The following is a 25,431-nucleotide window of genomic DNA, read 5'->3' as shown; positions in this document are numbered from 1 at the left end:
AGGCAGCAAGTCCACACAGATGGGCAACTCACAGCTGCCACAGAAAAATGGATTTGCCCACTTGGCAGAGGATTTCCAGTCCAGCACAAGCCCAAAGGTGGTACGCTCACAGGCAGCGCCAGTCGTGCAGTAGAGCCTCACGCTCAGATGCCTGGCACACCTTCAGCATTTTATGGGGATGCTATAGAAGAAAGATGACTAAAACATTTGGGTGGAGTAGCTTGGTGGTGCTCTCTTTTTAATCACCACTAAACCAATACCCTAGCCCAGCGTTTTAGGTTATTTTGCTAGTCCTCCAACAAGAGCCAGAACAGAAGGAAAATGGTGTTTCCAAGTAAAGGAATTTCATCTTCTTTCCATTATACTACAAACATGAATATGGATTATTTGTTTGTATACAATATAGTTGAGCTAAAAATACAGCTTCTCTCATAACAAACCTTAGTGTTTTATATGACTTGAAAATACTCATATCTCTGCCCAAATTAGATAATTATCTTTGCTAAGCACATTTAGCTGAAAGGGCTAATCTATTTGAGTCACTCTTTCTGAGTAAAGCTACAATGAAAAGAATTGAAGTATGTACAGCCCAAACATAATCCTAAAGTCAACAGCACTGCTAACAGCGAGGCACACGCTTATGGATTCCTTGGTGAATCAGGCTCTAAAATCCCAGATTTGCATTCAGTGGCAAATGCCTTCCTATTCACGTTTAATTCACATGGCAGAATTCTAACATTTCAAATATTTGTGATGGCTAGATTTCAGCGGTAAGTAGGCTAATTTGTGAAAACTAAATACAAATAAGCTGAACTGTGAGCGACTGAAAGCTTGAATTTGCACACAGGCAGCACAATGTTCTCTAGTCATATCTGGAGAGCATTTTTCTGTGTGCTCATTTATTACACCACATAAGACAAATGAATACGTTTAAGCCTCTAGGATCAGCTAACTTTCAATTGTTTGTCACTGTGAAGTTGTTTTCATCAAAGCCAATGCCTATGCAGTTAGGTACAGCCTCTTAAACAGCTTCCTTTGCTGTGACAGAAACACTTGCTCAGGGCACGATTCGGTTGCTTGCAAATAGGCGTCTAGTGTTATTTGAGTAGCTTTGCGACACCTGAGTTTGGCAGATGTGCATCAAGCTGGTAGATGTGGCACAGGGGCTTCAGGGGACCCCTCTGGCGCAGTGGCTGAAGGCCCAAAGGGTGACCCTAGGGGGCCTAAAATGCCTCCAGGCTATGGCCCAGGGGATGCAGCCTCCATCTGCCCACCAGGGCCGCTGCCGTGCGTCGTGGCACCTCCAGCAGCGCTGGGTCATGATGGGCAAGTCTCTAGCGCAGCCCAGTCCTGCTGAAACACTCCCTTGTGTCAAAAATGAGAACTTCCCTTTCTCCCTCAGAGTGATTCAAATGACACCAAATCGAGTACGGATAGACAAAGCAAGCCTGCAGTTTTCACAGCACCCACACCATAAATGGAAGTATAGATTTCAGTCCTCTAAATGCCTTCTACTGCACTAAGAAACTAAACGAAGGCCCAGATTCATACATAAACACAGGTGGAATGTGTTTTTAAGAGAATTCACAAATACATCACTTCAGCAACAGCTGAAATTTCCAAGTAGTCTGTTGAAAATGTCTGTAGGATAAGTTAACCACACTTCCATTGTTTATTTTTGAAAGCCACAGCAAAAACATTATTGTTACCTGTTTATACAAGCTACATATTCCGGGAAATTCTTTCAATTCATTTTTGAGCAAAAAATCTAAGTTTTGAAGCATGCATGAGAAAAATATATTTTAATGAATATCTCCTAAGTGATACTGTATCATATTTCAATTTTTACAGGACTCCAGCCTATCCCATTTTAGCCTTTTAACTCAGGAGAGTTTTTCCATACATTCAGAAACAATTAAGTGTCTCCATATGGAAAAATTTCATCTTCACAATGGCTGTGTTAATACTAATTTGCAATTGCTCCATATTAACTTGTTAACTCTACCTTGTCTTGTGAATTTCCACTGTTTTATTTTGTTTTAGTCATTTCTTTTGTTTTAATTTCTTTTTTTCCTGTGGAAATATTTAAATTATTGTTAAAATATCTGTGAAATCTAATGATGCTAAAGACATACAAAAGTTACTGCTAGGGCTGCAATCTTAATTCTTTCTCCACTGTCCTTCGTGGACAGGTATTTAAATGCTTAGGTATAATCATAATCTGTTGCTTATATAAAAAGTTCATCTTTTAATAAATTTACAGTATATGAGTTTTCACAGCATTGTGTTAAGACAATATAGTGTTCTTAACTGATTGATTTATTTGCATAAAATCCTCTAGACCACACCATACAGTATTAGCAGTTATAATCAAAAAATAGGAATACTGGATGGAAATGAACATTTTCATACATGCAGTTTCAAAGGATATGCACCAAGAAGTTTTCAGCATATTCCTCATTCTTTCATGACCAGAACATCTTGCACAAACATATGTTGCTGTTTAGTTTGGTACTTCTTGCAGATCTTCTTTCAGATGACATTTTGTTGTTGATGGTGACTAAAGGAGCTGGACGTATTTACAAAGGGAGGACAAGGCTGAAGAAGCTGTTTTTAAGTTTTGCTCTGAAAAAGTGAAGATTAATGATGACACTGATGTCTTTCAGAAGAGAGTTCACATGGAAAGCATCTGGTTTCCAACAATACTTTGTTCCTTGTGCTCCAAATTCAGAAACAAGAAAACTCTGTTCCTTTAGTCAAGCTTCGTGGTAAGCCATGACAATAAACTGATGAGTATTTCTTCAGGGTAAATAAGACCAGCCCAATGAAAGTTGTCAAAAAAGAGAGGCACATTTATCGTTATTCATCAGTAGCTGGAATTACGGAAGAGAAAAGTACGAATGGTATCATGTTTTCTTTCCTGGTTTTTGAACCAGTTAGCCTATTTTACGGAAAAATAATTTCCAAGTAAAGAACACTAGAAACACAACCTGATAGCTACCTCACAATTCGAGGCTTGTCAAAACATTTTCACATATTAACATGCATTATTTGATGCTGATGAAGGTTCTACAGTCTGCGCAGCTTTACCTTGTACACATAAAAATACTGAAGTTTGCAAGTCTAAGATCTTTTCACTGGTTTTCCTATTAGATTCAGACACTTTCTTCTATACCCTTGATGCTTTGACTCCTTTTCTACTCCCAAGCAACATCACAGTACTTCCCTAAAACTCTTCCATAACATTTTCCACTTTGGCTACCCTTCTAACATTAACTTTGGCTTACTCTAATATATGACCTGTTAGCTGATATATTGCAACATTAAGTACACGGAAATACAAATGTTAACATGATAAACTTCACTTGTAGCACTGATCTTTCAAGCAGGCAAGCAAAATTTTGTCTTTCAACATTGTAATCACAATGTAAGTCTTCACACATCCTCTAGTTTCCTGCATATCACATTTGGCAGTTTGGTAAGTTTCAGTGTTCATATACATGCTGTGTAGTAACAGATGGAAAATTATCAGAACATTTTAAACAAAATTTCATCAAAATCAATAAGAATTTCACCAAGTTTTTAAAATAATAACATGTAATTTAAAGAAATAAACAGATGGAAAAGATGGTTTTAAAGCAAGCTAAAGAAATGCACTTGTTATCTTCATAAAAAACTGCAAAGAAAAATAAAATGTATTTTATTACTTGGGTATGCAACAAAATAGCAGATCATCTACAAAGAGGTGCCAGGCAAGCTCCTGAAAAAGACTGTAGTCTGAATATCATGCAGCTCTGTGGGAGAATCTTTTGTATTTAATTGATCAAAAAAGAATTCTACAGTCTGGTATACACTGGAGTTCTTGGCTTTATATTTTCACCTTTTGCACCATTTGTAGGACTGCAATTCAAGACAATTTTACAAAGTAAAAGAAATAGAAATTCATAGGGAATCAATGGGAGACCTGACTTTGGTTAGCAAAGTAAGTATACTTTCTCGGTTATACACTAAAAGGAGTATCTGAGAGTAGAATTATGCTTTATAACAGAAGTATTTTGAATGACTTCCACCTTAAAAAGGACCTGTCTGGTCTAAAAGATAACAATATTAATATATCCTATGAGACATTCACTAAGGCATGAATAACCTCCAAAAGCATCAGCAAAAAAAATATGATTTTGAAATATAGTAGTTATTAAGAGGAGGAATAAAATATACGGCAAAAAGAAAAGAAAACTCAGAAAAAATATCAAATAACATTACTGCACTATAAATGATCTCAAGAATGAACACATATTGCTAGAGATGATCATTCGCTGGTCGATCTAAAGATATTTCCACTGATTTATGTAACCTTTAACAATTTATTTTGGCCCTTGGAGGAGAAAGAGAGACACTCTGGGAAACATCTAAAACTAATGTAACATTTCTTAATTTGAAAAGAAATGTAAAAGGCCTTCAAACTATTGAGTTTAACTATTTAGATGTATTGCAACGCTTTAATCGTCTATTTCATTCTTTTCAAAGGTCAAGCACACTTCTTTGAATTCATAACGTAATGCACAACTTTCTAAATCTTACTGCAGTTCAAATGTTGAAGTGTATTAAATAGTCCAAGTTTTCCTCAGAGAGGTCAGTGTTATATAAGAATGTATTAATTTACAGAGGTAGGAATGAGGCTGAAAAACAATGTAGTGACAACGCAGCTTTCTCTTTTAGAAGTATCATATACGTTGAGATTTTGAAGTAGTAAAATTCTGAATTATCATTTACAAAAAGTGTTATCAAATTACTTTTATACTATCTAATAATATTATTAGGATATCCTAATTAATTATATCCCTCTTCAGCCTCATCAAAATTTCTTTTGAGACAGCTCACATTTCATACTCACCTCTTGCAGAATCAATAAAAAAGAAGATACATGAAGATGGGATATCTTCTAAAGTAAAATGCAGTTCAGGACAGATAGTAAAAGCAATGTTGCACTTCCAGACGCTCTGCTGCATTTTCTGTGTAAAATGCTGTAAAGCGCTTTCTGCAGATACTTGTGACAAAACCATTCTAACCTACAAGTCATAGTATATTGCAGTTTAAATAAATTATATGCTGTGAAGGAACCATTCCTAGTCTACTAAAACGTAGCCTACTCCTTAGCCTACTCAAACTTATGGAAAAACAATAGTTCTGTTTATCATTTGAATTCCAGCAAGAAGACAGAAAACTAATTTCTGAACACATGATTTTGCTACTTCCTGTTTAACTACCCAAAAAACATCACTTACGTTAGCTATTTTAAAGCAAGTCTCTTCAATATCAGAGTTATTCTCTTAAATTCAATAATTTGTTTATATTTGAAAATTAATTTTTGATATGTGAGGCATGAATACAAACGACAGTAACTATTCCTAAACGACGCTGCTTGTAAACAGACCCTTAAATGCACAAGTGGAACATTTTAGTTTGAAAATAAAAATCAAATTGCAATGTATAACTGCAACACTTTTTAAATATGTCTTACCTGCAAGTAAAATACTATGGCATAGATAACCCTGAAATAGTCAGCCACAAAACAGGCCAGATGCTGGATGACAAAGACACAAGTTGCCATCAAAGAAAAGATAAAGTTAGTTTCATGTTCCACAGCCAGAAAGAGCTAGCAACATCAAAGAGGCTTGAATTTTACTTCACAGGAAAGGTGAACCTTGTGTCATTCTCACCAACGGGAGCCCACAGTCTTCCCAGCTAGAGGATATTAATACTCCTTCCTTCAGAACATCTTCTTGCTACATAACGTCTCCATGCCCCAATTTGAAAAGACAAATAAGCATTATAAAACCTACATATTATTTCATCTACATCATGTTAGCATGAGGAAGCCTGTTTAAGGGAGTAATAAAGAAGTTACACAGATGCACAAGTTTTTCCAAGAAACTTAACTTTGGTTTCTTTTCTGGTGTAAAAGAAGTCCAGATTCCTCCTGTAGCTTCAACTATACAGGATTTGAAAGTCTGAGAGACCAGAGGAAGAAAAGCAAGCTGTGCCCTGCTTTCTACCTGTCAGGGATGATAATTGTTATCAATCACTAAAATGAAAGAATTTCTTCATTTAGGGTGAAATCTGTTGCTGTGCAGAGGATACAAGGTAGGCCTTGTACTGATTCTCTTTGGAGAGAATTTCACTTCACGTGAATGAAGCAGAAGTGTCATCTTTTCCTCCTACTTTGACTCCGTTCAGACAAATTCGATTGAGTAAAAGTGTTTATACTCTGTAGTTTTATAGCCCAACGACTTATTAAGCCATAAATCAATAAGAAGGTGAGAGTGAAAGATCCTCTGGGTGTTCATCTTTCCCCTTCCCCTCATTTATAGATCACCATAAGAAAATTAATGGTGTAGTAACTTCTTGAGATTTTTTCTCTACTGCCTGCCATTTAGGGGGAAAAACAGGGTCAAAAATAACCTCCCACTTGCGGCTATTGAAGCTATTTGTTCTGTGCTATTTTTATGGGCTACTTGTGAAGCTAGAAAGAAAGCGTGAAAACTGGGAAGTTCTTTCCACTCCTCACTACCAATAAAACATACAATAATACAAAAATACACTTCTGTATCCCTGCAGCTACATGAGCTCTAAAAATGACAATGCAATGGTGAAATGGTTTGGATAAAGCTTCCTTAAATGCTAAATTGATTATCTACATCATTAATAATACCGGATACAGTTTCTATAAAAAGTCATCAGCCTATCCAACTGCAAGAGTATCGGAATTGCTGGATACTTGGTGACTTTTTATGATATGTAATTTACATAATATCATTAAGCCATTAAAAAGTTTTATACCGTAAGTAAGAACCACAGCAATATAATTCAGTTGACCTCCTATGCATGAAAACAAATCTAGTGTAGGAAATCAACTTACTGAAACACTCTTGCATGTTAAGGGCAATTAGATTCCAGACAAGCTTAAACAATTAATTTGCATTCCCACTCACCTCTAGAGCTTATTGAAAATATAACATCATAACTCTTCCTAAATTAAAAGATAAAAAGCCAAAAAAATTAGGAGGTAGGTAAAAAAATGTTTTCAATCTTCATTCTCAGTACTGACCTGCTTGCCTCTCTAGGGTAGCGCAGGAGAGCTTTCACTCTGAAAAGCAGCACGCCAGAGGCTGACCGTTGCTGCACCAGCCTCTCAGCTTCCACAGTGAAATATGCATCAGATGCCCTAAATGACGACTACGCAATCCTTCCTAAATTTGCATTTTCTTAATTTTATTCTTTCCTTTCTAACTCTGTTTCCAACTTTATTATCAAGACTTAACCTTTGAGTGTGCTAGATTAAAACCTACTTTGCAATAACTCATTCAGTGTTCAAACTGAACTCAGGTCAATCTGACAAACCTCTCTTCTTTCCTTCACGGTGACAAATTTACATTTGAAGGAGGGTATTCAAGAGGGGGGATATAAGATTAAGAGTGATGGAAGGATCTGGGTGGAGAAGGAGCATGTATGAAGGACCCAAGAAAGGGAGCAACTGACAGATAGCAAGTTCTCACATATACATCTTGTATTACCTGTACATATGTACAGTCTGCATCTCCAAATTAAAGGTTTTATCATGTTCGATTTATATTTGACCATATTTTTTGATCCGTTTCATTATTGCCAATCTGTTTACTTTGTTAGACATAGATGTAACAATACCTACTGAAGACAATAGATACTGATTCCCCTTGTGACATAAAAGCCTTTGGCTACAGAATACCTACTGTATCTCAGTTGACTGCAGGCGTGTACTACATTTACTGCCAAAAGTGAGAAGAAAAAAGTACTTAAAAATAGTAGGAATATATGGTTATAAAAATCACAAAAAAAAATGAAAAGAGAAAGCACTGAAGGCTAACGCCATATTGGTAGGATTTTGTTGTTCATTTTGTTCTCAATATTGGCAGGGACAGAGAAATATGAAAAACATAGAAAGAAAATGTGTAGCAAATGAGTAACTTTTATGCACAAAAACAGTGTTTAAGAAATTAGGGTGAGAAAAAGATGAGAACAAAGTGAGATCGAATGTATGAGCACGCGTAGAAACAACAATTGAGAAATCTGATTTCAGTACTTCCCGTCCTCTCATCACAAGTGTGTACCAAATACATAAACTGCTACTTGGCATTTCCTAAATAAATATAATAGGAAAAGTACTTATTTTACTTTAATGATTCATTTCGGCCCCTATGACATAAATTAGCTGTGATGATGTATAATCTCTTTCAGGAAATATAATTCTCTAATAGAGATATTTATGGACCGAAATACGAGAAGTTGTGGTCTCGGCCAGGTCTACTTTAAAAGGGATTCTGATTCACCCATGCCTGCTTCTACTTACATTTGATCATAGCTGTTGACATGCCATATCTGCCATGCATAGATGTATTTCTCTTCTAGAGGTAAGAAAGCCATATGGTTCGTGGACGCCTATGAATTTTTGCAAGGCAAACTGAACTTTTTTTTTTTTCCTGTAGTTATTCAAACAAAACCACCTATTTAACAAGTACAATATTTTAGATTCAGATGGGATACTTTGGTCGATATATTATATTTCTAAGAATTGAAATCATCTCTTAAACACCATCATAACTGATGAGCTAACATTAACTTTCTGCGTTAGTGATACTCAGTCCTCTGTTTTACCATGCATGGTTAAATAAACTAATTCATTGCCGTGAGGGACTGGAGCAGCTAATAAGAATTGTCTTGTTCATGCAGTAGAACTGGAGCAGCTGTTTTTGTTTGACTGATGTAGTTTGAAAGGGCCCCCTGATGGTACACCTTAGAAAAAACAAAGGTTTATTTCAATGTTCTTTCTATTACCAAAACTACTCATAGGATTATCATAGCTATACAGGGAAATTGCTTTCACTACGTGTAATTGCAAAAGGGGGTGGGGGTGGGAGGGAATGTTCCTGGCTATTAAAGACAGATGTAAAATAACATTTTGCCACCTTTGCTAAGCACCACAGAAATGATCCCATAAATTATTCCAATTTCCATAATTTCATCAGATAAAGCTCTCAATCAAGCTGAAATTTAGTCATTATGGCAGCATTTATGAATACTTTCCATTAGAACATCCAGTGTCAAAATAAAATGTTGCGACTGTGAAGTGGCAGCTTGACCAGTCAACATTCAGGGAAACCTATAGAGGTTACCGTATGGGAAGGATATCACATGATGTTAAGACATAGTGAAAATTAAATACCCAAGCACTACTCAGGATCAGGTAGAACAACTGTTCAAGTATTACACCTGCTAATTAATATTAACTTAATTCATACCCTGGACCTTACTGGAATACAATTATTAGTTAATCATAATGGACTGTGAGGTGCCCAACACTGTTTAGAAGTCGATTTAGTAACAGCTTGCCATAGCCAACATCACTTTTAATACTGGTGGGACTTTTCCCTACATAAATGTGAAACCGCGATTCCATTAAGCCATTAGGAATACCACCACAGACTCCGCAAAGCTTGGATTCCACCGCGCAAGTCGATACAGTACAAACACACAACACATTCTCCTCCATGCCTCTGCCAAGTAGTCTTTGCTGATTCTTAAGTGCCCCTTTAAAGAATTTATGCCTTCTTTCCTAGTATAATTAAAAATTATAACAAATATTAAAATAATTTTCAAAGAGGGTCTACAAATTTTAAAAAGGTAGCCAAGAGGTATGCCTTGCATTGTTCTAGTGGAAACTGGATACATGCGTAACTAGAAGGCAAATATCACCTTATAGTACTAAAATGAAAAGTTAAAATAATCAACAAACTTATCTGACAGCCCTAGTTTTTACTTTATGTTTAACTGAACAATGGCATAATAAATGCATTCTTTAACTTAGAAATATTATGTCAGATCACACAGGGTCTCACTATAGCACTCAGACTGAAATCTCCAAGGTACAACATTCTAATTAATGAAACTGTTAAATATCTTCTGATTCCTTTTAAACCAGAAACCAGACATCTTGAGAAGCATGCAGAATGATTTGGGGGACACACTACCTTTTAAGTAGAAATGATAAAATCTGTTTAACACTGTAAAAATCGCTACATCCAGGAAAATTTAAACCTGCAAATCTGAAAGAAAATGCTTTGTGTAATCTACTTGGAAATGACTTTGAAAATATAATTGCTATATTGCTGAAAGCATAGAAATATAGAATTTCTACTATTCCAATTTTATCTATTTTCCAGATAAAACAGAAGGATGAAACAGAAATTGATCACAGATATATAATGCAGCTATCTTAAATACATTTGCATTATAAAATAATACCTTCACCTGCTCTACTCCAGAGTCACTTTCTTACATTAATCCAGTACAACTAACACTCTTCCCTGACATGTCCTAAACTATGGTACAAAGGCTTCAGCTACTCTGAGCCCATGCCAGATTTCTGTCATCTGCACTTGGATTTACTAATCACATTCAAGAGACACTTCCACCCAGAAGCACGCTTGCTTCCAGTCAGGTACTACATAACTAACTCCAAGTATTCAGTATTTTGAATTTTGTTAGCGCTCCATTTCTGAAGCTGCTCTGAAGTACACAGAAATATATACAAAACACTCCAACAATTAGGAGAGCACTTCAGTTTCACAGCCTTGTTCTTGGGCTCACACCACCCAGAGTGATTGGAGCACTTGATTTTAAGTGCTCCAAATTGGAGGAGATTCAAATTATCACCTGCTCCCGAGACACATTAAACCAGTGTAAGCCTGCGCCTGTAACAAAACACGGATGGAAACAACAAGAGACTCATAGCTAAAGATTAAAAACCCTTCGAAGTTTTAGGGAAGTTGAGTGTGAACCACTTACGTGTGCATTTATAAGTGAACGCCAAGCTGCAGCATACCGAAATCGCTATTAAAACTGGGGCACTAACAGCGCATGAAGTAGGTTACGAAGCCGGACGAGTCTCCCTTTGGCATTTTCTGCCCGCGGGACCGCTCTCCCCGCCGCCCCGGCGGGTCCGCCCGAGGCGCCGGGGCTCCGCGCACCGGCCGCGCCCGCGGGGCTCCGCGCCAGGCCGCGGCTTCGCCGGCAGGATGCTCGCACCTGGGAGGCAGGCGCGGGCGGGAGGAGAGCTGCAGTTTTATTATTTTTATTTTTACCCGCGATTGCACCGCGTTCCGGACGTGCCCCGCGAAGCCGGCTGTAACTACGACCCTCTCCGCGGGGTCCCGGCCGCCTCCGCGGGCCAGAGCGGTGCGGAGCGGGCAGCCCCACCGCGCTGCGGCTGGCGGGAGCCGCCCGCCGTCTGCGCTCGCCCCGGCGGCCCCGGGCGCTCCCGCCTGCCAGGGCGGCGGGAGCCGGGCGTGCGCCCCCGCGGACACACGACCACGAGCCGCGGCGCCGCTCGCCGAGTTTCCGCGCGGCGCCGCGCCTTGCGCGCCCGCGGAGCGGCGGATGCGCGGAGCCGCCGCGGCCTCCGCGGACGAGGCGCGGGACGGAGCGGGCGCGGCGGACGCGCTGCGCGGCGCTGCGCTGCGCTCCCCCCGCGCCGGGGCTGTGAGAAGGCGCGGAGCAGCCCTGCCCCGCGGACGGACCGCGTCCCCCGCGCCGTCCCCTCCGGGCGGAAAGGAAAGGCAGAACCGGGGGGCGGCTCGGTCCCCGCACCTCTCCCCCCGGCGCTTCCCCGGCTCCCTCCTCACGTAGAGCCCTAAAAACCCCGCTCTCCTAAGGTTTAAATCGCCGCCGCTGCTGCAGCCCCGCGCGAGGGCGGCCGCGCTGCTCCCTCCGGCCCGCCCGGCCGCCCGGAGCCCCGCGCCCCCGGGGCTTCGCCTCCCCCGGCCGCCGTCCTGCGCGGGCTCCGCCGAGGCGAGCGCCCCACGCCGCGCAGGACGGCGGCCGTCCGCTCCGCGCCCACTCGCGGCCGGCACAGCCGCCGGGCGCGGGGCACCGCCGCCCCGGCCGTCCCGACGGCTCCGGCCCCGGCGGCTGGCCCCGCGGCACCCCGCCACCGCCGCCCCGCCTCGGCGGGCGCAGCCCCGACGCCCCGCGCCCGCCGGGCGGCCCGGCCCGACGGCGGCCCCCGCCCGCCCCTTACCTTTTTCAGCGCTGACATATCAGCGTGCGGAGCGGAGCGGAGCGGTGCGGAGCGGGCTGCTCGCCGGGCAGCTCAGGCGGACGCGGCGCCCGGGCGGGAGCGGGAGGCGGAGGAGCGGCGCGTGCACCGCATCACCCCCGCGCCGCGCCGCGCCGCTCCGCCCGCGCGCTGCCCGCCGCGCTCGCCGCTCGCGGACACCCCCGCGCCCCCCCCTCCCGCGCGCGCCCGCGGCGGCGGCGGCGGCGCCCGCCGGCTCTGCACAGCCGCGCTCCCCCTGCCGGCACCCGCGGACACGGCGCGGGCCGGCCGGCCGGCCGGGAGGGGCGGAGCCGGGCGGCCCCGGGAGGAGACTCGGCCCCGCCTCTCCGCCGTCTCCACCAATGGCGCGCCTCTCTTCCCGCTGATCGACAGGAGCGGCGGCGAGCCGGAAGGAGGACGAGCGCGGAGCTCCGGGCGGTGCGGGGCAGGTCGGGCTCCTCCTAGGGGGTCGCTGGGCGAGCCGTGTGCCTGGGGCGATGGCTCTGAGCAGGAGGGAAGGTAAGGCCAGGCTGGGCAGAGGTGTCTCCGCGGCCGTGCCTGTCCCTTGGGGCTGGGGGCTGAGGGCGGTGAGCGGCCTTGGCTGTGTGGCCTGGTTGCGGGGGGGAGGGAGGGTAGGTAACGGTCGCGGGGCGCGGCGGGTTAACGGTCGCAGCGGAGGAGCGTTTCTGGCCCGGAGGAGTGCGCTGTGGTGGGTGCTGCTGCTGCTGGTGGCGGCGGCGGCGGCGGCGGCGGTGGGGGAGGGACTCGCTTGTCCGCCCCCTCGGCGCCCTTGCTGGCCGTGGCGGGCCGTGGGGCGAGCGGGAAGCCGAGGACCGCGCCGGGGAGCGGGCGAGGCGGCAGCCAGGCGCCCTCGAGGGTCGTGTTTGCGGGACTCTGAGGCGGTGCTGTGTGGGGAGGCGGGGAGCAGTCAGGTTGGCAAGGCCAGGACGGGCATGGCTGTCTGGGCAGCCGTTGTGCTGCTTAATTTTGTGTCCCTTTCTCTGAGCCCTGCTGGCTCAGAGGCAGCCGAGAAAATTCCTGATGCCTATTGGTGCCTGAGGAAGAAGAAAGTAAAGTAAAATTAGTTCTTTAATCGCAAATTATTTTAAGATGAACCTTTTCTTTGGTATGCCCATGCATATGCACTCTTGTTTCCTGTAAGTGACCATATAGTTTGGCTTATTTAAAGCTTGTTAGTGTATTTCTGAAATAGCCAATGCAATTCATTTGCCAAAAAATAAAATTCTGCTTGGATTATGTTTTTTTTTTGTCTGTTTGATTTTACTTTTTGCTTTATAAGATATTGGCTTGAGCAGGGATAGCATAATGATACAAGTAGAGATATTTGATAAGTGCTGTCTTATTCTCTGAGGGATTTTGAGTAGAGCTGAGCTGTAAAAGTGAAATACTTTCCTTCTGTAATGATTTTCTGGCTGGTTTTTGAATTTTCAAAGTTTTAGCATCTTGAAATGCGAATCCTTCCTCCAAGGATGAGAATGTGAAAATGAGACTGAGCACCAAGAGATGATGTATAAACTACTTGCTGGCTGGCTGCAAGTAGTTAGTGGTAGGAAGTTTTGAAGGGAGTATAAAAATGGAGTAGTAGTCTCTGTGTTTTAGATGCAGCTCCATTGCAGGTAATAGAGGTGGGTAATGGAGTAACTGTTTTGCGCATAGTATAGACTGTCTTTGACAGAAGGCAGAGAAGTGCACACTGATGTCTTGAAGAAAGTCAGTGAGCTGGGAAGAATGGTTTCTTCACATGTAAATAAACAGGTGACTCCCTGAGAGCAGGGAGAGCAAATTCCCAAGCACTCAGTTTAAAGGTGAGATAAAAAACCGCTTGTTTCTGTCTGAGTGAAAGAGAAGGCTAAAATGATCATGCTGAGTGAATGTTTTTACAGTACAAAGTTAGAAACCACTCATATTTTCTTCAGTTCTTCTAAGGATTGAATGATCATTGTTAATGACTTAAGACTGTCAATAAAATAGCAAGGAATACAGGGATGATGGGATGCCCTGCAGACACCCTGGGATGAAATAAGATTGGAAGAGATCACAACATTACTCTGCTGCTGCGAATAGCATACGTGGAAACAGTTGACTTAGTATTGTGTAAATACTAAGAGACAAAAAATGATAGGTATGGCAGAGAAGGGCTTAAAAAGAAAGTTCAGATACTATTTGTTATTTTTGGTCCGATCTGTAGGAGAAGGTTGAAAATGCTTTAGACGGGTTTTTGTCCACGTTACAAATGAAAGCCAAAGTTTTTAATTTTGCGTTGACCTGGGCCATAATTAATCTCTAGTTTGTAGATTGTAAGGCTAACCTTCATTGAAGAGAAAATCTAAACAACTAAAAGACAGGAAGATAGCAGTAAAAGTGAAATGTATTTAAGGTTTGATTTGCCAGGAATGGGTTAGACAACTGTGACTGAGAAACTGCAAAGTTTTTGTTTATTTTTGGTTTCTCATACACTGACGTTAAATAACGGGCTAGAGGAAGTAGCAGTTCTCATTGACATATATTACTCATGGGATGTTTACCCCCACTGAACTATTGAATTCACAGTTCATAAACATGATCAATTGTATCTTAAAGCCATATTACTCACTCCTTCCTTCTTGAATATGTGCATAGTTCCAAGATAGCACTGTCTCAACTGTGTTAACACTGTCTTAGAGCCCTTAAGATGATGTTTGAGATGATGCTCATATTATGAGCCTGATGTTCCAGAATTAAGGTATCGGTGTAGGTGCACTATACACTATTGACCTTAACTGCTGATGAAAATCACTGCTACAAAAGTTGCTATGCAACACAGGGGATAATGTAGCAGTACTACAAGAGTTTTCCTGTTGGAGAGAGTAAACTGGAAATCAACGCTGGTCAACTGAAAGTCATCAACAATAGATGACAAGAGATTTTAACTGTGTAGAGTGTGTTGCATCAAGGAATGCTATTTAGCCCTCTTTGAGTAAAATCACTTGTTTATTGGGCTCATATTTCTATAGGGATGCAACTGTGATTGGGTTGGGCAGGCGTGTTTAATGACTAAATCTCAGATATTAGAAAATGCTTAGCTCTTGTAGATAAACATAACGTGCTTTTTTCTGTTCTTAACTGTTTAACCTTACTTCTTGCAGATCTTGATTTTTTTTTTTTCAAATCTTTATATAATTTGTTGGAAAACACTTTGAGTCTGTTTTTACAAAGAATTTAAGAACTTTTTTTTTTTTAAGGATGAATGCCTTTTTTTTTTTTTGTAGACGTATATGTTTACCAATAAAGGCCACAAGCATTAGAAGTGGAATTTGATGCCAGATGCAGATTTCTTTTCCTCTGGGAGAGGTATCCTAATCTTTTTGCAGGAATTAATAGTGCATGTTGCTTTCAGTAACCAAAGACTTGTTAGCCAAGATCTAGATTTTATTTGATTTGCACTTGAATAAATTGCTAATAGCAATGGTTTTGAAATTAAATGTAGAAGCTACATTAGGGCAAGTGTAATTGAATCTGCCATTAAAACTTAACACAAAATTTCGTTTTCATAGGCCTTCTTTCATTGCTTGTGCCTGGATGAGTCATCTGGTCAGGGAGGCAGGCCGCCATGGTAAGGAAGGAAGAGGCAGAAGTGGTAGACCCACTGACTTTGCACTTAGAACGTCTGTGAGGATAGCTCATACTAGCAGATAGCTGAAAATCCATAGCCAAACATAATGTGGCCTTATATTTACTTTTTTAGAAAGGATACTGTGGCGTTTTTCTTCTCTAGTTTTCAGTGAGATGGTATGGTCCTCAAGTGGTAGACTGGGCTCTATTTAAAGATATTTCTAGGTCTATACACTTCTATTGTTTTACAAAGTTAATTTTCTTAAAATAATTAGCAAGTGAAGCATTTCACCCAACAACACTAGTTTTCAGGCTGTGGTCAGTAAATTCCTGGAATCTGATCTGTAATAGTCTGTTTTAAAAAAAAGTCTAATAGGCAATATGTTTTCTTTATTAAGCTTTCAGTTACCTGCTGTTCAAAAGGTTGAAAACCATGTATCTAGAGGCTTACATTTCTATTAAGGGTTGCATAATGGCTTATATTAAAACTCCTTTCTGAGTTCATAATTAGCAAATAAAAACATTAAATCCTCTCTTCTTAAAAATTGCAATCCTTCGTATGGATGTGATATTTGTATTGTTTTCTATTATATACAGATATGGGGAGGTATGCAGAAGTTATTGGGTATTATGTCATGATGAAATGTTCAAGTCGTAGGATATTATACTGTATTTACTCCCTGGAGAAGGCCATGTAGACATTTGATTGTATTTGCACTCTTCTATATTATATGAAGATTCCTTTGCCATGTAATTTAAATGAGACGTTGTTGAACTTTTGTCTATGATCAATGTGCTGCCCCTACCAGGTGGTTTGTTTGTGTTTTTTTTTTTTCCCCCTATGGTATTATTTTAAACTTCATTTTAGTTTCTTTTGAGCGGAGAGATCAGACTGTCTCTTTAGAATTTCTTTTTTTTTTCCCCCTTCTGTTCAGTAATCTAAGAGCTGGGGGGGCGAGGGTCATCCAGCATTTCAGCTATTCCTATGGCAATATTTCAGGCTATTATAATACTCTTTTTCTGCTCTCTGTGTTATCAGCAGCATCTACTGTAAAGTTACTTGATGATGCCAAAGATGCTCCTGAATTGGAACGTAACAAGAATCCTATGAGGTTTAGAAAATTCTCACTATAGTTGCTCAAAAATAAAAGGCTATTTTTTGAACTTTAGCCCACATATGGTTTGATGCTTGCTTTAGGGCATGTACTGTTTTCTTTCTGCATGCATAAAGCATGGTAAGGGTTCTTCAGGTTGAAGTAAGGTTTAAACTTTGCAGAATTTAGAAAGCTTATGGATACACTAGCAGGGGACTGGACTTAATGATCAAAGAGATTATTCAGCCATGCTCTTAAGAAATATCAGATTTATAACTTTGTGCAACCTTAATTTTATGCTCTCACGCAATTGATCTCTGTTCTGAGTAAGGCATGGGTCATAGCAGGAGCAAAACAAAATAATACGTGGTCACGTAATTGGACTACTGTAATGTGTGTCTAGGGCGCAAGAGGAGAGACTTTTGTTTCCTCTCCTTTCTGAAGTAAATCATGAGTGTCCTTATAGTCATTTTTTATCTAGTGTTAATTGAGAATATTAATTCCAGCTCCTCGTTCATAATTATGAGGACGCTGTCAGTTTTGTTACTGTTGTAATGTGAAGTGAAACCATGTAAACAACAGGCTGCTATGCTTAAAGGCTATAAGAACACTGGTGAGTGTACATAAGAGGATGATGTTTTAAGCTCAATGCTTTGTTTTTTTTCCTCCAACTTCTGTCTTAAGATTGGAATAAAGTCTCTTACTATTATGATTCAAAGTTGGCTACTTTTGAGTAGCCACAATTACTTCTTTTCAGCAGAGCTGAGCTTTAGTAAGGGAAGGTGAAATACCTTCCAATATTTTGAATGAGACCTGTTTGGTTGTGCCAGGTGGGGTCAAGATAACTACATAGTATGAATAATGTATTGTTATGTGTTGTGAAGGAAGGATAGAAACAGGGATAACGTGCACAAACCAAAATAATGATGAAAATGCTTTGTTTTCCCAGGACTCTGGTAAGAGCACTTGTATAACACGGTTCCACTAAGAGGCAGGCAGAGTTCTTGGGAACTGCTGGAATAAAATCCTGATGTTCTCATTATGTTGGCTATGTGGCTTCTTACGATTTCTTTCCTGTATTATGTCAGGTTTATTAGCTGTCTAGGATCTCTCAGTCAGTCACGATTAAGGTGGCTTACTGAGAGATCTCCAAAGCCTTTGGTAAGACAGGATGGCATGATCTACTAGTCGGATTCTTCTTGAAGTACACAGCCGTGCGGATAGCCATGCTGATAGCTGTAACACTAGTCATCTTGATTAGAAGCTGCAATGTGACACAGAGATCATGCAAGAGAAAACAAATGCCTGTATGTTTTTGTAGAGAATAACTTACTTATTTTGTATCTGTGATTGCCATGAGCTGTGGTGACCAGTATGCACACAGATCAGTCTTTGAATGGTGAAAGTATAAAATAACTCCTCCATTGTGACTCGCTTGTTAATTTAGATGAATGTGTAAGTATGGGATATGACATCACTATATTCTTTACTTTTCTTCCTATCTCCCCTATAAACATATGTAGAAATGTATACTAAAGCAAGTTGCTCTTGTTCAAAAGTTGCTTTAAAGCCAGGAGGACTGCATATTATTGAAGTTTCAGGGAACAAGGTGATTTTTCCGTATATAAAAGACTAGATAGCACTAGATGAAAAGATAAAGGGAACCCTACATTTTGTGCAGTGCTACGTTAATCACAAAACTGGAGTCCCTTTTACACTATGCAGTTATCAAACTGTAATAAAGAATAAGACGAGTAAAATCTAGGCATTTAGCATCTGATTGTAATGTCTGATGGGACATGGGATGCTAGTAGATGCTGTTTCAGTGAGAATAACATGAGAGGTCTTGAGACAAACCTTAAGGTGGTGAAGTTAGTGCTACGCACTAGACTTAAAAACAACAGCATCTGAGCTTCTGCAGCTCCCCATGACATTTGGTTAACAACTGTACTGAGATGCGTACAGCTGGCATCTAGTAGTTCAAACACAGAATTCATGCGACCTTGTAGAAAAGTGAATTCTTATGCTATTTGATCTCTAGACTGTAGGTGTGAGTTCTCCTTTTTCAACTCAAATATATAAAAATAGCTTTACCATTTCAGGAGGGAATTGATCTATGTCATGTGGAATATAAAGTGAAGTAAATTGTGAAACTGGAAGAGTGAGAGCCATTCCCACCTTACCTGTCGAAAGAATGTACATGTCATTTAGAACAGTAGAAAAGGAATCAAGTAACCAAAAGTGCATGGCAGGCATTCTCCACAGAAATGTTCTTGAGGAAACTATCTCCTCCCATGCTCAGCTGGGAGGGATGTTTCCTGTTATTGATTGGAATTGCATTTGTTTAGTTATGCAGTATGTGTTGATTATACAGTGTTTAGTCTTAACTGAATTTTTGGTGATGTTTTGAACCCCAGGAGAACCTTTTTAAATCTATGATGCTGTGCCAGTACTGACATGTATGTATATAAGCAAACTGCCCACAAATATGTACAAGAAACTTAAAGTACTGTTGGTTAGTGCTAAGCAATGTGTTTGGAGGAAGGCTTTTTTCTCTCTTTGCTCTCCTCACTCACAAAATTGGTAATTAGGAGTACAGAGATTGTGGATATTTCCAAGTTGAATCACTAGACAGCAAATGTTCTGTACTCTTTTTCTTGGGGTTACATTTTGCTTTACTTCCCGTATTCAAAGGTAGACACCTGATGCTTTTTCAGTCTTCTGATGTATTTGTTCATAACTCTCATGTGAAAAACGGAAGGAATCAAGAAGTAACTGCAGAACTAGTGTGGTACCTATTACAGCTTGTTATCACTTCTGAAAATACTGGCTCTTTCTCCTCACTGATGAAGCAACACCAGAAGACCTATCTTTCCAGGTATTCAATTTAACTGCACAGTAGGAACATCCAGTGCTTTCACTTACAGGCTGGGAGGTCTGGCAGTGTGACTGGTGGTGTTCTGGTAGTTCATCTGGAAAGAAAATGAGCTTGTTTCCCCTTTGGAACCTAAATAGAAAACTGAAAACTCTGAAGACTAGAGTGTAATGCTTTTTTTTTTTTTTTTTTAAACTTCTGTTGATCTATTAGAATTGAAAATTTCTGCTGAAATACAAGATGAAGAGAAGCAGTTGATGTGTATATAGTTCTTTACATCTCAACCACAAGGTACCAAGCGTTTGAGGTCTAGACATCTTTAAGTTTCATTAGCTTAAATGTAGTTTGAGCTAGTCTAAGCTAGTGCTTAGAATCTGCTTATTTTGCGATTAGTTGTTAATTTTGCCATTAACAGATAAAGCATGTTTTCAAGTTTTGTTGGCATTGCAGCTAGGGGTTCTGAAGTTGTAAAAATGGCCCCATAATCTGGTTTCAGCTGCATGAAATGCAGAAGTGAGTTAAGTGAATTCCAGTATTTTTTGCTGATGCTTGCTTTGGTTTATAAAGGAACATCAATTTATTCCAATATTTTAAGCGATTCTGACAAAAATTAACAAATACAGAGTAAGAGTTGGCAAGCAATGTGGCTAGAGTATGTGGATGTACGTGTAGGCATGGAGAATCTATCCTTTTTTCCTTCCATGCGCCACTATTTCCACACCCCCACACCCCCCATGCACACGCGAAAGCCAGTAATTTGTTGGAACTTGTGTCTTTTTAAGTGGGCATGTGAAGGAAAAGACAGAAGGGTAGGAAAGGATCAAGAAAGAAGAGAATTTTTAAGATATTTAAAATTAGAATAAGTTGTACAAAGATGGCTTTAATGATACCAGGTGCTTTTTCTTGCTTATTAGTACATGCAGACCGTAAACGGAGACTAGTTACCAATTTGGCAGCTCTTTTTCTTTTTGAAGTGTGCACCAGCTGTTTGCATCTCCTTAACTTCAGTTAAATGAAACTTTCTTCCAGACAGCATGTGGTGTACTTGAAATGCAGCTAAAATGCTTTGTAATCTCTCAAACATAATATACATTCAAATATAATGTGTAGTTCATGGCACTTCATGAAGAAAATAATGCCAAGGCATAAAAGAAAATTTTCAAGCTTGACCTCTATCTTGGGCGTTATAAACAAAATTGTCATCCTATCCTAGCCTTGCACATAGTGCTAGCAGTGAAGATCTCAGTGAGAACTTGCACATCACTGAAGATGCGCGTTTGATGCATGATGACTAGTAGGCTTTGCAGTGTTGGCTCACAAGCTCATACCATCTCCGTTATATAACATCTAAAGAGAGACAAAAGTATGATCGTGGAACCCAGAATGCTGGGCTAATAGAGAATACATGAAACTGCTAGCCAAGATCCCTTTCTCTATCATAGTACTGCCTGGGCATGGCTGCCTTTATTGCATAGAAACTGCTGTTGGTGATGGGACTTCCCGTTTACCCTCTTGAGTAGCTACTAGGCCCCTGCTTTTATGTGAGAGAGAGAGATTAGCATTCCGGTCCTGGCTCAATAAATAATGCATGCAAAATTCAACTGCTGCAATATGAGAAATTCAGAGCCCTGCTTTATAATGCCTTGTGCCTACCTGGGTTATAAATACACTTAAATACAGTATCTTACTAATTTTATTTTAAGTGGTCTCAGATTGATCAACCTCAAACAAATACAAATGAACTACAAAGAAAAATGTTGTTATTATGGCTGTATCTCTGAGTGAACTTTGTACCTGTAAGAGGTGCTAGACTGGTAGCCATGAAAATACTGATAAACCTCAGAAGAACCTCTCAAGCTCTGGCAAGGAAAGCTTTCTGTCCCAGTGTGCTTACTCTTTTATCTAAAGAGTAAAGAGTAGCACTTCCAGGGTGGCCGAAGACTGTACTTTATGTTCTGATTTTGCCAATTAGGAGTATTTCCTGATCATGGAGTGTTTGAGTTGGGATAATTTTTCTAGGCTTCCCTCTCCCTTCTCCCCCTTCCCTCCCCGAGATAGTGGTTTTGTCACTAGAGCAAGGAAAGAAACAACACAATCGTACTGGAACATAAGAAAGTCCAAACTTTCTTAAGAAGAAATGAGATTTGTACTGGTACAACTTGTCTGATCCTGTCATCAATGATTGAACGTACAAGCCACAGCAAGCAAATATATCCAGTAAAAAAGGTAGAGAAAAGGTGTAGCAATTCACTGCTGCTGCTTCTGTTCCTCTATGAAGGAGTTTAACTATTTTCAAATTTTCAAACAAAACTATTGTCCTTTTTCTCACTGAATGTATCACATTTATTATCATTCCTGTACATCTAATAGAAGCCATGTACTTCACTGTAAAATGACTTAGACTTTTAATAGTGTTGTGAGGAAGCTTGAAAGTGTGTTTGATTATATTTTGAATGAAAGTGCACTGGCTGTACAGATGACTGACTTCCTCTGCTGGCTTTTTAAAGTATGTTATTTGCCACTACTGTAAGCCAAACTGCAATTCCTTTTCTTTAAGTAGAAAAATTGATGTCAGTGGAATTTCTTTGAGGAAGCTGAGCAAAATCTCACCTTAATGCTGTAAATAAGAGCTGCATGCATGCATGCATCTTTATTTACTGCTCTTGGGTTGCTGCACCCAAATACATATTATGTATTTTTTTTCCTCCCTTTCAAAAAGCCGGCTAGACTTAGTGGGTACAACTGGTAATTCATTTATGGGTTTCTGACTTGCACACTATTAGTGTCTGTAGTGAAAGTCAGCTTATCTGGTATTGTTTGAGATGCTGTGACTCCCTTTTGCTCATTTTAACTTCACGAAAGCCTATTTTAGATCTTGTAGGTCTAAATCTATGCCATATAATGGATGTAATGAATTTTAAAATTGTTTTGTTTAATAGATGTACCATTACGTTTGGGAAACTTCCACTTCCTCTCTGAACTTCAAAATAAATCAGATCTATTTTGTCTACTTCCTTTTAACAAATAAAGGATCCAGTGTGACTTGGATCACATTCACCTGATCTCTGGCTTAGTTTATATACATATCGGTAACCAAATGCAAGAAACCCTGGAGTAATCTCAGGAGTACAGGATTAAAAGCAGTCTGAAGGGGATTCAGTTCTAGGCCCCTCTGTTGCAGGCAACCCTGTAGTGATTATAGGAATGTCTCTTACATCAGCCTCTAACTCCTAGCTACTTTGTTTGATTTTGCCGTTTATTGGAAGAACATTGCAAAACTTCTAGATGCTCATCAGGAAGATTTTGAATTGGCAATTCTAATTCATCATTAGTTTCCAATATTTATTTGTGGTATAGTTTGGTGCAATCTTATCCGTGAAGTACGTAACATTTTTCACTGTTCCATGCCTACAGTTCATTTGGCATTTGTTTTCTTAGGCAAAACAGCCCAAGCTCTCCTTATTCTTCTGTGTCCTATTGATTATCTGAAGAACTCTTTTCTATACCTGCTCTGATTTGAGTTCAGCTAGCTTGTACACAATAGACTTAAAGTTGTTCATGTTTCCAGTGAGGTTTTTCTAGATCCTTATATTAATATAATATATTTTCCTGCCTTGAATTAAGAATGTTTTGCCCAATAGGATCTTGGATCACATTTGCATCATACATGACCTTAATCTTTTTTGTGACTTGATTAGCAATCATATTCTGAATCTCATTTGCCTTGTACAATTTTGGACTGCATTACGTCCATTCAACAGTGTTGGTGTGGCACATGCAACTCCCCAACCCCACCACCACGCTCACAAATCCAGGAAGGCTCAGAGCACAAAGTGATCTTTAGTTGATAATAACAGAAAGATTACTGCTTCTCTCACCTTTAATGTCTTTGGTTTCAACAATATGTATCTTGCAAGAATGTGTATATATATATGGCTACATGTGTCTTAATATACATAATATGTAATATACATAATATGCATCTTAAAGAAAATCTATCTATGTAGTATTAAAATCCTGTCAGATTGCTGGAAGGGAAAGAGTACTCGGTATATAGCAAGCATTTCTCTTTCATAGTTTTTTCACTTTATTTAGACTCTGGAGACATCAGTAATGGATAATTTTTTCCATATAATTTCCTAAGTTAAAATGGCTACTTAATCTGTTGTGATAATGCAGAACTCCAAAATATGATGGTCCCTGGGCCATGTTCCTCTAGGCTAGCGCAACTAGAACTTCTTTCAATGGTCGCTCTGTGATGAGGAGTACAGAGCCTTGTCTTTCTTCAGTAATGTATAGCTATTGGCAAATTTTTCCTTCAGATTGCAGAATTAATGTCCTACAGAACTCGGAAAGTATCTTCAGTTTTCAGTAGGTTGGGAGTAATGAGCTGTAGATTGTACCTCAGAGAAATGGAGCTATGTCAAAAATGCTGTGGTAGCTTTTTAAGGTTCACGGTGGATTGGGCAAACTAAGCCTTCCTTTCAGTAATTCCTGTCTTCTCCATGCCCTATAAAAACTTCTTGGATTACCATCTGCTGTTCCAGATTTTGTCAGAGACATAAGGACAGCTGAAAGCAATGCAGAGCTAATGCTCATAAAGATCCTGCATTACTTTCGGCTGCACCTGCCCCACTTTCATTCCTGCCCCTAAACCTCTTAGCTTATCTCTTTTCCTCTCTCACTTCCTGTTTCTCATCTTTTAGTTCCAGAGACTGTTTTCCTCTAAGAGTGGAGACAGGCTTGCAGTAGCCTTTGTAACAAGGCTTCCTGTTTTCTTGTAGTAGGTCTTTTATTGCTGTTCACATTTCTTTCTCAATTGTAGTCTCAGTTCCAGAGATAATGAAAATTCCTCTCATCTTCCCCCTCCCTCGCTACTTCCGGAGTAGCACACCAGCTTTTGTAATAAGTGAATGCAATTTTTAGGGATGTTCTTCAAAACCTATTCAGTCTATGTTATTAAACTCACTCTCTTGTATCTTGCACATTAACGCTGTATGTTAATCTGGCAATTTTCTTAAGTTCTGATTCCAGCGAGTGTATTCCTCTTTTGCTCAAAAATCAACTCCCGAGGTCTTCCAAAAACACATCTCAAAGCATATGCTTGTTCATCAGTTTGCTAGCAAAAGTGGAAGAGGGTTCTTGGACTGATCTCTTGAAAGATCACATGAATCTGTGTGCAGATCCTCTCTCAATTATTTTTACTGGAAAACAACAGCAACAAATACCTGCAGGTACTTAGACATGCTACTGGTATGGTGAGAGCAAGTCTTATTCTATTTGGGAACTGATAAGTTAATGCCTGATAAGTTAATGCCTGTAAGTTAATGCCTGTAGATGATTTTCCTTGTATCCTCTTCTATTGCATATCTCTGCTTAAGAGGTAATTATTGTTAATGGGCTGAGTGGTTCGTACCGGATGCCTTTGGTATTATGTAGCATCACAGGTCAGTACATCAGGTTAAGGAGAGTTCTGAGTCAGGGAGAAAAGCTGCCCTGCGGGAGCTGGGGCTTGCTTGATCTGTGGTTAAGCCAACACTCATGAACGTCCCGGGGTTTATCTTTAAGCGTTCACAGTAGTAAAATCCTGAGGAAAAGAACAAACTCCATCATCTGAAATGTTTTGGTAGCTGCGCTCTAAGAAGGATTCTTAAATGCAAAGCAGAGTGCCGCTTTGGAGCGTGTAAAGCCGCTAAGTGTGACAGGATAGATGTTCCACA

The 25,431-nt window shown here is 40.5% G+C and overlaps 2 protein-coding genes across 12 annotated transcripts in view; one reads left to right on the top strand and one right to left on the bottom strand.

Annotated features, from left to right (window-relative positions):
- The window catches only part of DLGAP2 (DLG associated protein 2), a 465,625-nt gene extending 453,314 nt beyond the window's left edge, over positions 1–12,311 (bottom strand). For 2 of the 3 annotated variants that reach the window (XM_068937311.1, XM_068937314.1), the window contains exon 1: positions 12,113–12,311. In XM_068937311.1, the coding sequence (XP_068793412.1) occupies positions 12,113–12,130 (18 nt within the window). In that variant the 5' untranslated portion in view covers positions 12,131–12,311. The remainder of the gene's footprint in view (positions 1–12,112) is intronic. The other variant, XM_068937312.1, reaches the window with a different exon arrangement.
- A 209-nt stretch (positions 12,312–12,520) lies between these two features.
- ERICH1 (glutamate rich 1) overlaps positions 12,521–25,431 on the top strand; it is a 106,110-nt gene continuing 93,199 nt past the window's right edge. For all 9 annotated transcript variants that reach the window (XR_011140083.1, XR_011140084.1, XR_011140082.1 and 6 more), the window contains exon 1: positions 12,521–12,649. Coding sequence is in view for 5 of the 9 variants with exons in the window: in XM_068937288.1 (XP_068793389.1) it covers positions 12,628–12,649 (22 nt within the window). In the remaining 4 variants the exon portion in view is untranslated. The remainder of the gene's footprint in view (positions 12,650–25,431) is intronic.

Source organism: Struthio camelus, chromosome 3 (genome assembly GCF_040807025.1).
Source record: "Struthio camelus isolate bStrCam1 chromosome 3, bStrCam1.hap1, whole genome shotgun sequence".
Taxonomy (NCBI): Eukaryota; Metazoa; Chordata; class Aves; order Struthioniformes; family Struthionidae; genus Struthio; species Struthio camelus.
Note: the sequence above shows the minus strand (reverse complement) of the source record. Positions and strands in the feature narration are given on the sequence as shown.